Here is a 12,488-nt window from a genome sequence, read left to right as displayed (position 1 = left end):
GCCTGAGAAGAAACTACAGTTGACCCTTGAACGACACAGGTCTGAACTGCAAGAATCCACTTATACACAGATATTTTTCAATAGCGAATACCACACGGTCAGTGGTTGGTTGAATTCCGATATGCACAGGAACCACGGATTCAGAGTGCCGGCTCTGAATTACACGGGGATTAATCCCCACATTATTCAGGGGTCCACTGTACTCTCACAACAAACAAAGACAGCTATTGATGCAGATAAGATGCGTTCTTCTAGCTGGGGCACCTATGGGATATCGTTCTAAAAGAAAACCAGTCCCTCATAGCAAACACTGTGATACAATTAGTTAAGGTACTAGGCCAGCAATCTCTGATCTGTTGGCCAATAAAACCACATCGGCTCTTTCAAATGCTCCATTTCTAGGAGCAGCCTGTCAGCTTGGCAAAAGCGTGCCTTCCTTCTTATGGAAAGCACACATAACAATGATGGTTTTTCCATCTGATATCTATGGCGAGGAACAGCACGATGCCACCCTCCTCCAGGTGGAAGAGAGGAAGCTGACCAGACGGAACCTGCACCTGGGAGGCGCCCCCTGTGCCACCAAGTAAGTAAAGGAGATGCCAAGGGTCAGCTCCTGCAGGGTCCCCCAGATGACGAGAATGCCTCAGGGTGGTCCCTCTCCAGCAACACGGAACCCCACTCACTGCTGGCGGTGCTCTCACAGCGAGGGTCCTCAGCACAGGTGGGAGGTCACACTATGAACTAGCCATTGAATTGCCCGTGTTGCTTTTTGTTTGCAGTCACTCTGGGACTTTCCCTCCCACCCTTGCCATGCAACCGTTAGTCCTTCTATTCCTAAGACTCCCTCCTACACTGAGCCCTCGTGGGTTCAGGTCATTGAGATGCCCAGGTGTTCCTGCAGGCAGATCAGCACAAAAAGTGAGAGCCTGGGGCTTCCCTGGTGGCGCAGTGGTTGAGAGTCCGCCTGCCGGTGCGGGGGACGCGGGTTCGTGGCCCGGTCCGGGAGGATCCCACATGCCGCGGAGTGGCTGGCCCCGTGAGCCATGGCCGCTGAGCCTGCACGTCCGGAGCCTGTGCTCCGCAACGGGAGAGGCCACAGCAGTGAGAGGCCCACGTACCGCAATTAAAAAAAAAAAAAGTGAGAGCCTGCTCCTGACCTGAACCCTGTAACCTCCGTGGGCACAGGTGGATTCGGGGATGATGGGTCCTCCCCGAGGAGCCCCCAGACGGCACTGCAGCACGTTCAAGAGCCATCCTTACATCGGATTTCCCTAACAGCGTCATAGAATCAGATTGCCACAAACCTTGAAAGGTCTTTCAAGAGTCTGTTCAGTTGATTAGAGCACTGGATGACTCGGCTAAAGTCACACCTTTATTTCGTCTGCATCTCATCCTGGTGAAAAGGCAGGCTGGAGCACATGGGCAGAATAACAGACTAGACATGGTAAGATCTGAGTTCAGGGGCCCAGCTCCATGAGCTGCCACACTCTGGAGCTCTTTGCTTTAGACTAAGAGCTCTCTAAGTGGAAACTATCTAAGTTAGGTCTCTTACTAGCTGCATCCCCAGGAAATTTTCTGAGTTCTTATTTCCTCAACTGTTAAATGAGAATAACGAGGACAGCCTGCCCACCACGCCGGGCTGCTCTGCCTGCCATGAGTCAGCAAGTGAGAAAGCAGGCGCCCTGCCTCCTGTGTGTCTCTGTATGGGGACAGGGCACACCTGCAGGGACGCTGCCCGGGAGTTCAGCTCAAAACACAGAGGCTTTGTGAAACACTGCAGTGGGCTCTAAGCTAAGCATGTCCTCCTTCTTCCCCTCGAAGTGCTTGTGCGAGAGATGAGAGGAGTGAGACTAACCTCTGCGCTGTTCAAAGCAAAAGGAGAAATAAGTAGGACACATCTGGATGGCGGGACCAAAAAAGGCTCACTTTAAGCTTCATGTGTAAATGTGTGCTTTTATACACGTAAAAATAAATGCACATGTGTATTTCATCTTGTATATTACACACACTCCATATATACATCTGTCTAATATAATGCATACGTCACACGTATAATTACATGATACGTAATGTGTATTATCGTGTGTGTGCACGTGTATATGTGTGTGCATTTGTATATGTGTGCATGTGTGTGCATGTGTGTGTATGTGTGTGCATGTGTGTATTGTGTGCGTCTGTGTGTGTAGCATGACTTCCATAGAAGGGACAAGGGAAGCAGGAGCAGGAAAGATCCCTAGAGGCCAAGGCTATACCGTAAGGACGCAGGCGAAAGTGAAGCAGAAAGAGCGCAGGCAGACTTGATGGTGAGTTTCTTCTGGCTGATATCTGGCAACAACACACATCTCTTCCCCCTCTCCACAGGCACGAGCCCGGGGTTAGAGTTCTGCAGGGAAATACCAGGGCTGGGAGGGGAGGGGAGGACACCATGGGCAGCTCCCTGGACAAGCGTCCAGCTTCGATGGGCTGGATCAGGTGTGGGACACGTGTGAGAGGGGACAGGTACTCGCTGACTAGTCTAAAACACACTTGGAAGGCAGTTAGAAGGCTTCAGAAGACTGAAATCCCCGTGATGAAAACGACAGGCAGTAAGCATGGTAAAGCACTTGCCACCACCCAGGCACCGTTATGCGAGCTTTATATGTGTTAACTCAGTGCATCCTCCGAACAGCCCGTCCCTCCCCCAATAATAAGTGGTTCCAGCTAATAAGCGGTTGAGTGAGGTAATCAGATGGTAGAGTCCATATTCTCAACTGCTACAGGGGGTGACGTTTTCTTAAGTATTTTCTGCAGCGTAATAACCAGGCAGAACTTCCATCCCCCTCACTGCTCTACACCCGCCGCACCTGCAGGCCTCACCACACCTGCGTGTTCATCCAGGCACGGCTCACTTTCTGTCTAACATGAGTGAGGGTGGGTTCTGCCTTTCGCCATATAAGGTTATGACCTCCCCAAAGGCAGGAGGTCCATGTGTATCTCTTAGGTCTCCCAAGACGCAGAACACAAGGAAAGTTCTCCCTCTATAGCAAGTGGATAAGAAACTAGGCTATGAGAGGGAGGGAGACGCATGAGGGAAGAGATATGGGAACATATGTATACGTATAACTGATTCACTTTGTTATAAAGCAGAAACTAACACACCATTGTAAAGCAATTATGCTCCAATAAAGATATTAAAAAAAAGAAATTAGAAAGTGAAAAGGAAAACTAAAAAAGAAAAGAAACTAGGCTTTGACGTAATGAACAGGAATTTAAGTATCAGTTTTGCTCTTATTAATTGGGACTTTGGGCAAATTATTTGACCTTCTTAAACTCTCTTGTCCTCCTCTGTGAAATGGGTATAATAATAGAAGCAACTCAGAGTAAAGCTTAGCACAGTGCCTGGCACATAGTAAGATTCAGTAAATGTTAGTGCCATGAATAATGACTCATTCTTCCAGGCCACTGATGGGGCCTCCTCCCTCCAGCTCACCAGCCTCTCCTGTCTCCAGCTGGTCACCCTCAGCAAAGGCTGGCATCCAAATCTCCAACCAACTGAGCCCCAGCAGATCTCAAAAGGGAAGGAAGGCACCCCTGGGGCGTTTGGACACGGGAAAGGTCCATATCAGAATGGAGAGGAATCGTGGTATTTAGCGGGTATGTAGCCAGGGTGTAAAATACCCTGCGACGTGCAGGACTGCCCCACACCGTGAAGAATTTTGCCACTCAAAATATCAACAGTGCTTCCCTTGAAAAAACAAAGCGCTGCTTGGAAAATAATTTATATATGCGGGCCAGCAGACAAAATCAATCCCATAAACAGATGAACGAGATGAGCGATCCAAAATCAGTTAGGAAATCACCAGTACCTCCTGATGGTTTCGGGCGGCTCTGCACGGACGGGAATCTGCTCGGCCAAGGCCAGGGTGTCCTGCAAGGTCTTGCTGACCTCCTGCAACTCGCCCAGGGACAGCCCTCCCATGAGGTCGCAGCCCTGCAACGGGAGGACCCACTCCTGGTCTTCTAGTTCCCTTCTCAGCTGTTGATCTTTTGCGTCCAGCACAGACATCCTGGCTTGGAGGGCTTCGATTTCTTTCTGTAGAGAATAGAGAGAGATTTTGTAAATTCACCCTGCTCGCGGCAGACTGCGCTGCTGAAAATGAGTCCTTTCCATGAGAGTCCGCCATATGCATGAGAGCCGTGAAGTTGCCCTTCTGAAGCAGGCAGATTTTTGGAGGTTTGCTGAACTGGAAAAATCACGCCAGCTTTGTATTTCTGATTAGTTGGCATAAGGAGAAACATTCCCTCCCAAGCATGAAATAACTCCGGGTGGCGAGCCAAGAATTTGACTTGGAAGAAGCCAGCAAATATATAAACGACTTACTTCACTTCAGGTGACAGAGCTAGAACACAGGGCGGCAAACTTCATGGACTTGAGACACCGGTAAGCAGGAAACACAACCCACAGACCAAAAAAGAAAAGCAAACGAGGCTTGGCTGGTCTGTCCCCAAACATGCAAATTTACCATGTAGAGAAAGATTAGAAATAATAGCCTCTTAAGTCTACAGGATTGCGAGAAAAACGACATGCCACAGAGAGCACTCTCCTGTCTCGGTTCATAAAAATAGTAAATCAATTTAACTTCCACTAATACAACAAACCAAAATCCAAAGAATCAGGTATTGTCCAATCTTGAGGTCAATGGATAAAACAAGCAGCAGGTAACTGAATGCCCGCTGTGCGTAAAGTGTTACGGCAGCTAATCATCTCACTGACCGTAGGATTCTGAATCTAAAACGAGACTCTTTGAATTAACATACTCCCAGGTTCCATGCGCTGGTTTCCAGCTGATAAGAGCATAGCTCTAACCCTGGCTGTCCCCCCATCTCTCACCCACGTCCTCTCAGCCTCAAGGTACAGATCACCCACTGACCCCTCTTCCAGTAGGGGAGGAAGGACACACAGCAGGAGGTACTGAGGATCCACCCAAGACACCCTAAGAAAACAACAGCGTGTATCCCACTGGTCCAAGATTATGGTATTACTGACACGGTCTCCCATCTCACCTCCCTACTTCCAACCTTTGAACTCCCATCCCCTATTCTTTTCTTTTCTGTTTGTTTTGGGTTTTTTTAACTGTGGAAAAATACAGGTAACATAAAATGTACCATCTTAACCATTTTTAAGTGTAATTCAGGGGCATTAAGTATATTCATATTGTTGTACAACCACCACCACCATCCGTCTCCAGAGCTCTTTGCATCCCGCAAAACTGAAATTCTGTCCCCATTAAACACTGACCCCACCATTCCCCCTGCCTCCAGGCTTGGTGGTCATCATTCTGCTTTCTGTCTCTAGAATCTAACTCTTCTGGGGACTTCGTATACGTGGAATTATACAATATTTGTCTTTTTGAGGCTGGCTCATTTCACTTAGTATAATGTCCTCCAGTTTCATCCATGCTGTAGCACGTTTCAGAATTTTCTTACTTTGAAAGGCTGCACTGTACGTATACACCACATTTTGTTTATCCATGCATCGGTCGATGGACCCGTGGGTTGCGTCCACCTTTTGACTGTTGTGAATAATGCTGCTATGGAGATGTCTTTGGGCCTCTGCTTTCAGTTCTTTTGGGGCTTATACCCAGAAGAGAAATTGCTGAATCACATGGTAATGTTACTTTTAATTTTTTAAAGAACCACCATCCTGTTTTCCACAGAGGCCCTCCACCCTATTCTCACACAGATGTCAAAGTGACTCTTTAAATTTCGGTCAATTACATAACTTCACTGCTTAAAAACCCCCCATGGCTTCCAATCCAGTCAGAGAAGAGCCCAAGACCTCACAAGGCCCTGCAAAGGCCCTCTCATCACTGACCTTCTCCTCTGCTGTTCTCCGCAATCCTGGCCTCCTGGCTACCCTTTGAAGGCATGGGGCACACTCCCACTGCAGCCTTCGAGTGACTGTCCCCTCCATGGGGAACGCTCTTACTGGAGATTTCTGCAAGGCCCCCCTCCCTCTTCCATCAAGCGTTCGCTTCAGTCTCCCTTCTCAGTGAGTAGACTCCCCTACCCCAACACTCTGGTCCATACACTGTAGCTCTTACCACCCTACAACATTCTAGGCATAGAATTTAGGCTTTTATCACGTCTGCCATTTCTTGTCTATCTCCGCACTCCCACCCCCACTAGGACATAAACTCCACAGGAACCCTGAGCATGGCAGACAGCAGAAGCAAGAAGAACTACAGTCCTGCAGCCTGTGGAACAAAACCCACATGCACAGAAAGACAGACAAGATGAAAAGGCAGAGGACTACGTACCAGATGAAGGAACAAGATAAAACCCCAGAAAAACAACTAAATGAAGTGGAGATAGGCAACCTTCCAGAAGAAGAATTCAGAATAATGATAGTGAAGATGATCCAGGACCTCGGAAAAACAATGGAGGCAAAGATCGAGAAGATGCAAGAAATGTTTAACAAAGAACTAGAAGAATGAAAGAACAAACACCCAGAAGAATTAAAGAACAAACAAACAGAGATGAACAATACAATAACTGAAATGAAAAATACACTAGAAGGAATCAATAGCAGAATAACTGAGGCAGAAGGACGGATAAGTGACCTGGAAGACAGAATGGTGGAATTCATTGCTGCGGAACAGACTAAAGAAAAAAGAATGAAAAGAAATGAAGACAGCCTAAGAGACCTCTGGGACAACATGAAATGCACCAACATTCGCATTATAGGGGTCCCAGAAGGAGAAGAGAGAGACAAAGGACCCAAGAAAACATTTTAAGAGATTATAGTCGAAAACTTCCCTAACATGGAAAGGAAATAGCCACCCAAGTCCAGGAAGCACAGAGAGTCCCAGGCAGGATAAACCCAAGGAGAAACACGCTGAGACACATAGTACTCAAAGTGGTAAAAATTAAAGACAAAGAAAAATTATTGAAAGCAGCAGGGAAAAACAACGAATAACAGACAAGGGAACTCCCATAAGGTTAACAGCTGATTTCTCAGCAGAAACTCTACAAGCCAGAAGGGAGTGGCATGATATATTTAAAGTGATGAAAGGGAAGAACCTACAACCAAGATTACTCTACCCGGCAAGGATCTCATTCAGATTCGAAAGAGAAATCAAAAGCTTTATAGACAAGCAAAAGCTAAGAGAAATCAGCACCACCAAACCAGCTCTACAGCAAATGACAAAGGAACTTCTCTAAGTGCGAAACACAAGAGAAGAAAAGAACCTACAAAAACAAACACAAAACAATTAAGAAAATGGTAATAGGAACATACATATCGATAATTACCTTAAATATGAATGGATTAAATGCTCCAACCAAAAGACACAGGCTTACTGAATGGATACAAAAACAAGACCCATATATACGCTGTCTACAAGAGACCCACTTCAGACCTAGGGAAACATACAGATTGAAAGTGAGGGGATGGAAAAAGATATTCCACGCAAATGGAAATCAAAAGAAAGCTGGAATAGCAATACTCATATCAGATAAAATAGACTTTAAAATAAAGAATGTTACAAGAGACAAGGAAGGACATTACATAATGATCGAGGGATCAATCCAAGAAGAAGATATAACAATTATATATATGCACCCAACACAGGAGCACCTCAATACATAATGCAAATGCTAACAGCTATAAAAACAGGAAATCAACAGTAACACAATAATAGTGGGGAACTTTAACACCTCACTTACACCAATGGACAGATCATCCAGACTGCAAATTAATAAGGAAACACAAGCTTTAAGTGACACAATAGACCAGATAGATTTACTTGATATTTATAAGACATTCCATCCGAAAACAGCAGTTTACACTTCCTTCTCATGTGTACATGGAACATTCTCCAGGTTAGATTACATCTTGGGTTACAAATCAAGCCTTGGTAAATTTAAGAAAATTGAAATCATATCAAGCATCTATTCTGACGACAATGCTATGAGATTAGGAACCAATTACGGGGGGGAAGAAACCCGAAATAAACACAAACACATGGAGGCTAAACAATACGTTACTAAATAACCAAGAGATCACTGAAGAAATCAAAGAGGAAATCAAAAAATACCTAGAGACAAATGACAAGAACATGTAGATCCAAAACCTATGGGATGCAGCAAAAGCAGTTCTAAGAGGGACGTTTGTAGCAATACAATCCTACCTCAAGAAATAAGAAAAATCTCAAATAAGCAATCTAACCTTACATCTAAAGGAACTAGAGAGAGAAGAACAAACAAAGCCCAAAGTTAGTAGAAGGAAAGAAATCATAAAGATCAGAGCAGAAATAAATGGAATAGAAACAAAGAAAACAATAGCAAAGATCAATAAAACTAAAAGCTGGTTCTTTGGGAAGATAAACAAAATTGATAAACCTTTAGCCAGACTCATCAAGAAAAAAACGAGATGACTCAAATCAACAGAATCAGAAATGAAAAAGGAGAAGTTACAATGGACAACGCAGAAATACAAAGCATCATAAGGGACTACTACAAGCAACTCTTTGCCAATAAAATAGACAACCTGGAAAAACTGGACAAATTCTCAGAAAGGTATAACCTTCCAAAACTGAACCAGGAAGAAACAGAAAATATGAACAGACCAATCACAAGTAATGTAATTGAATCTGTGATTAAAAATCTTCCAAAAAACATAGGCAGAACACTCTATGACATAAATCACAGCAAGATCCTTTTTGACCCACCTCCTAGAGAAATGGAAACAAAAACAAAAACAAACAACTGGGACCTAATGAAACTTCAAATCTTTTGCACAGCAAAGGAAACCATAAACAAGACAAAGACAACCCTCAGAATGGGAGAAAATATTTGCAAATGAAGCAACAGACAAAGGATTAATCTCCAAAATTTACAAGCAGCTCATGCAGCTCAATATCAAAAGAACAAACAACCTAACCCAAAAATGGGCAGGAGACCTAAATAGACATTTCTCCAAAGAAGATATACAGAGTGCCAACAAACACATAAAAGGACGCTCAACATCATTAATCATTAGAGAAATGCAAATCAAAACTACAATGAGGTATCACCTCACACCAGTCAGAATGGCCATCATCAAAAAAATCTACCAAAAATAAATGCTGGAGAGGGTGTGGAGAAAAGGGAACCCTCTTGCACTGCTGGTGAGAATGTAAATTGATACAGCCACTATGGAGAACAGTATGGAGGTTCCTTAAAGAACTGAAAATAGAACTACCATATGACCCAGCAATCCCACTACTGGTCATATACCCTGAGGAAACCATAACTCAAAAAGAGTCATGTACCACAATGTTCATTGCAGTTCTATTTACAATAGCCAGGACATGGAAGCAACCTAAGTGTCCATCGACAGATGAATGGATAAAGAAGATGTGGCACATATATACAATGGAATATTACTCAGCCATAAAAAGAAACGAAATTGAGTTATTTGTAAGTGAGGTGGATAGACTAGAGACTGTCATATGGACTGAAGTAAGTCAGAAAGAGAAAAACAAGTACTGTATGCTAACACATACATATGGAATAAAAAAAATGGTTCTGAAGAACCTAGGGGCAGGACAGGAATAAAGACGCAGACGTAAAGAATGGACTTGAGGACTCAGGGATGGAGAAGGGTATGCTGGGACTAAGTGAGAGAGTGGCATGGACATACATACACTACCAAATGTAAAACAGATAGCTAGTGGGAAGCAGCCACATAGCACAGGGAGATCAGCTCGGTGCTTTGTGACCACCTAGAGGGGTGGGAGGGAGATGCAAGAGGGAGGGGATATGGGGGTATATGTATCTGTATAGCTGATTCACTTTGTTATAGAGCAGAAACTAACACACCATTGTAAAGCAATTATACTCCAATAGAGACGTTAAAAAAAAAATCTACCAACAAAGAAAAGTCCAGGACCAGAGGGCTTCACAGGTGAATTCTATCAAACATTTAGAGAAGAGCTAACACCCATCCTTCTCAAACTCTTCCAAAAAACTGCAGAGGAAGGAACAGTCCCAAACTAATCCTACAAGGCCACTATCAACCTGATACCAAAGCCAGACAAAGATACTACAAAAAAAGAAAATTACAGGCCAATATCACTGATGAATATAGATGCAAAAATCCTCAAAAAATACTAGCAAACAGAATCCAACAACACATTAAAAGGATCATACACCACGGTCAAGTGGGATTTATCTCAGGGATGCAAGGATTCTTTGATATATGCAAATCAGTCAGTGTGATACACCATGTTAACAGATTGAGGAATAAAAACCATATAATCATCTCATTCGATGCAGAAAAAGCTTTTGATAAAACTCAACACCTATTTACGATAAAAACTCTCCAGAACTAGGCATAGAGGGAACTTACCTCAACATGATAAAGGCCATATATGACAAACCCACAGCCAACATCGTTCTCAATGCTGAAAAACTGAAAGCATTTCCTCTAAGATCAGGAACAAGACAAGGATGTCCACTCTCACCACTGTTATTCAACATAGTTTTGGAATTCCTAGCCATGGCAATCAGAGAAGAAAAAGAAATAAAAGGAATACAAATTGGAAAAGAAGAAGTAAAACTGTCACTGTTTGCAGATGACATGATACTATACATAGAGAATTCTAAAGATGCCACCAGAAAACTACTAGAGCTCATCAAAGAATTTGGTAAAGTTGCAGGATACAAAATTAATACACAGAAATCTCTTGCATTCCTATACACTAACAATGAAAGATCACAAAGAGAAATTAAGGAAACAATCCCATTCACCATTGTCACAAAAAGAATAAAATACCTAGGAATAAACCTACCTAAGGAGGTAAAAGACCTGTACACAGAAAACTATAAGACACTGATGAAAGAAATCAAAGATGACACAAACAGACGGAGAGATATACCATGTTCTTGGATTGGAAGAACCAATATTGTGAAAATGACTCTACTACCCAAAGCAATCTAAAGATTCAATGCAATCCCTATCAAACTATCAATGGCATTTTTTACAGAACTAGAAAAAAAATCTTAAAGTTTGTATGGAAACACAAGAGACCTTGAATAGCCAAAGCAATCTTGAGGGAAACAAATGGAGCTGGAGGAATCAGACTCCCTGACTTCAGACTATACTACAAAGCTACGGTAATCAAGACAATATGGTACTGGCAGAAGAACAGTAATACAGACCAATGGAACAGGACAGAAGGCCCAGAGATAAACCCACGCACCTATGGTCAACTAATCTACGACAAAGGGGGCAAGGATGTACAGTGGAGAAAAGACAGTCTCTTCAATTAAAAAAAAAGTGCCAGTTTATTGGAGAATATTTTCAAATAGCAACAATGTTTGCTTCCCTTTGCCACCTTGCTATTGTATGGACTTGGATGGGCAAACTCAGATAACAAGAACACTCTGCTTGAGGTGGGGGCAGCGGGAGGGCTTCCAGTAACATGTCTGAGCCCCATTAACTCGTCTAAGGTCATTCAGCTGTTTGGAGCCTAAGCCAGCTCTTGGACTCAGTGTTAAAGCCCTCTGCTCTTTCCAGACGTCAATGCTCCCCATTCCTGCCTCAAGGCCTCCAGGCTCAGGCAAGTGTGGACAGAGTTGCAGGGCTCCTTGTCTCTGGGGGACACTGTCGACTTCCAGAGCTCCTGGTTGCCTCCTGGCTGGAACTCAGGGCTGCACCAAGATTTCTAGCCCCTGATAATTCTCGGCCAACTTGCATCCACTGCTCTGGGCCTACCTGGAGCTCCCACGATGCCCCAGTCATTCCCAGTCTTTCCCAGTCCCACCCACTTTGCCCAGTCCACACTTACAGCTCTGCCTCCTGACAGGTGCTACTCAGAGTCCAAGCTGACGGCAGTTGCCATAAAGCACGGCCACAGCTCAGATTTTTTTTCTGCCTCTAAAAGAACCTTCTTCAGGGCAAAACGAGAAGAGGTGACAGACTGGCCTGGCAGACAAGGAAAGCAATTCAACAGGTAATGAGGAATAGCAAAAACAGGCACACACACCACCAAGCTTTCAACCCCTCGTTGGTAATGAGACTCCCGACAGGCCCCCTAGTCACCACCCTCCACCCTGTGCTTCCAGGTGGACAGCCAACGCTCTAATTGCTTCACTCAAGCAAAGCAAAGACCCACTTTGCTACCTCTGGCTCAAATGGATAAGAAAAATGATGTCTTGTTTCTTGAAGATTCTTCACCCGCTTACCTGTAACTGCTGCTTTTCTTGGAGAAGCCAGTCTCGCCTGGTGATGGACACAAGCAGGTTGTCCTGAGCGGTGGGTTCCAACATCTTCGGCTCCGTTCTGAGCTGGGCTTGGGTGTCGTCACTCCCAGCTCTTAAAACAAAACATACATATTGGTACAGATATGGATGAGCTGAAATCCTCAGATCTACAAGAATGTTAATGGAAAGAAGGTCCACAAAGTGGCCCCCAGCGGCTCTCATCCTTAGGAGGGTCATAGGGATGAGGCCCCTAATGTAAC

The 12,488-nt window shown here is 44.2% G+C and overlaps 1 protein-coding gene across 2 annotated transcripts in view; it reads right to left on the bottom strand.

Annotated features, from left to right (window-relative positions):
• Positions 1–12,488, bottom strand: part of DISC1 (DISC1 scaffold protein) — a 349,812-nt gene that overhangs the window by 227,671 nt on the left and 109,653 nt on the right. For both annotated transcript variants that reach the window (XM_060126363.1, XM_060126362.1), the window contains exons 5-6: positions 12,211–12,340; positions 3,846–4,072 (exon numbers count right to left, since the gene is read on the bottom strand). In XM_060126363.1, the coding sequence (XP_059982346.1) occupies positions 3,846–4,072; positions 12,211–12,340 (357 nt within the window). The remainder of the gene's footprint in view (positions 1–3,845; positions 4,073–12,210; positions 12,341–12,488) is intronic.

Source organism: Lagenorhynchus albirostris, chromosome 16 (assembly GCF_949774975.1).
Source record: "Lagenorhynchus albirostris chromosome 16, mLagAlb1.1, whole genome shotgun sequence".
NCBI classification, from domain to species: domain Eukaryota; kingdom Metazoa; phylum Chordata; class Mammalia; order Artiodactyla; family Delphinidae; genus Lagenorhynchus; species Lagenorhynchus albirostris.
This window is presented reverse-complemented; position numbering and strand designations above follow the sequence as displayed.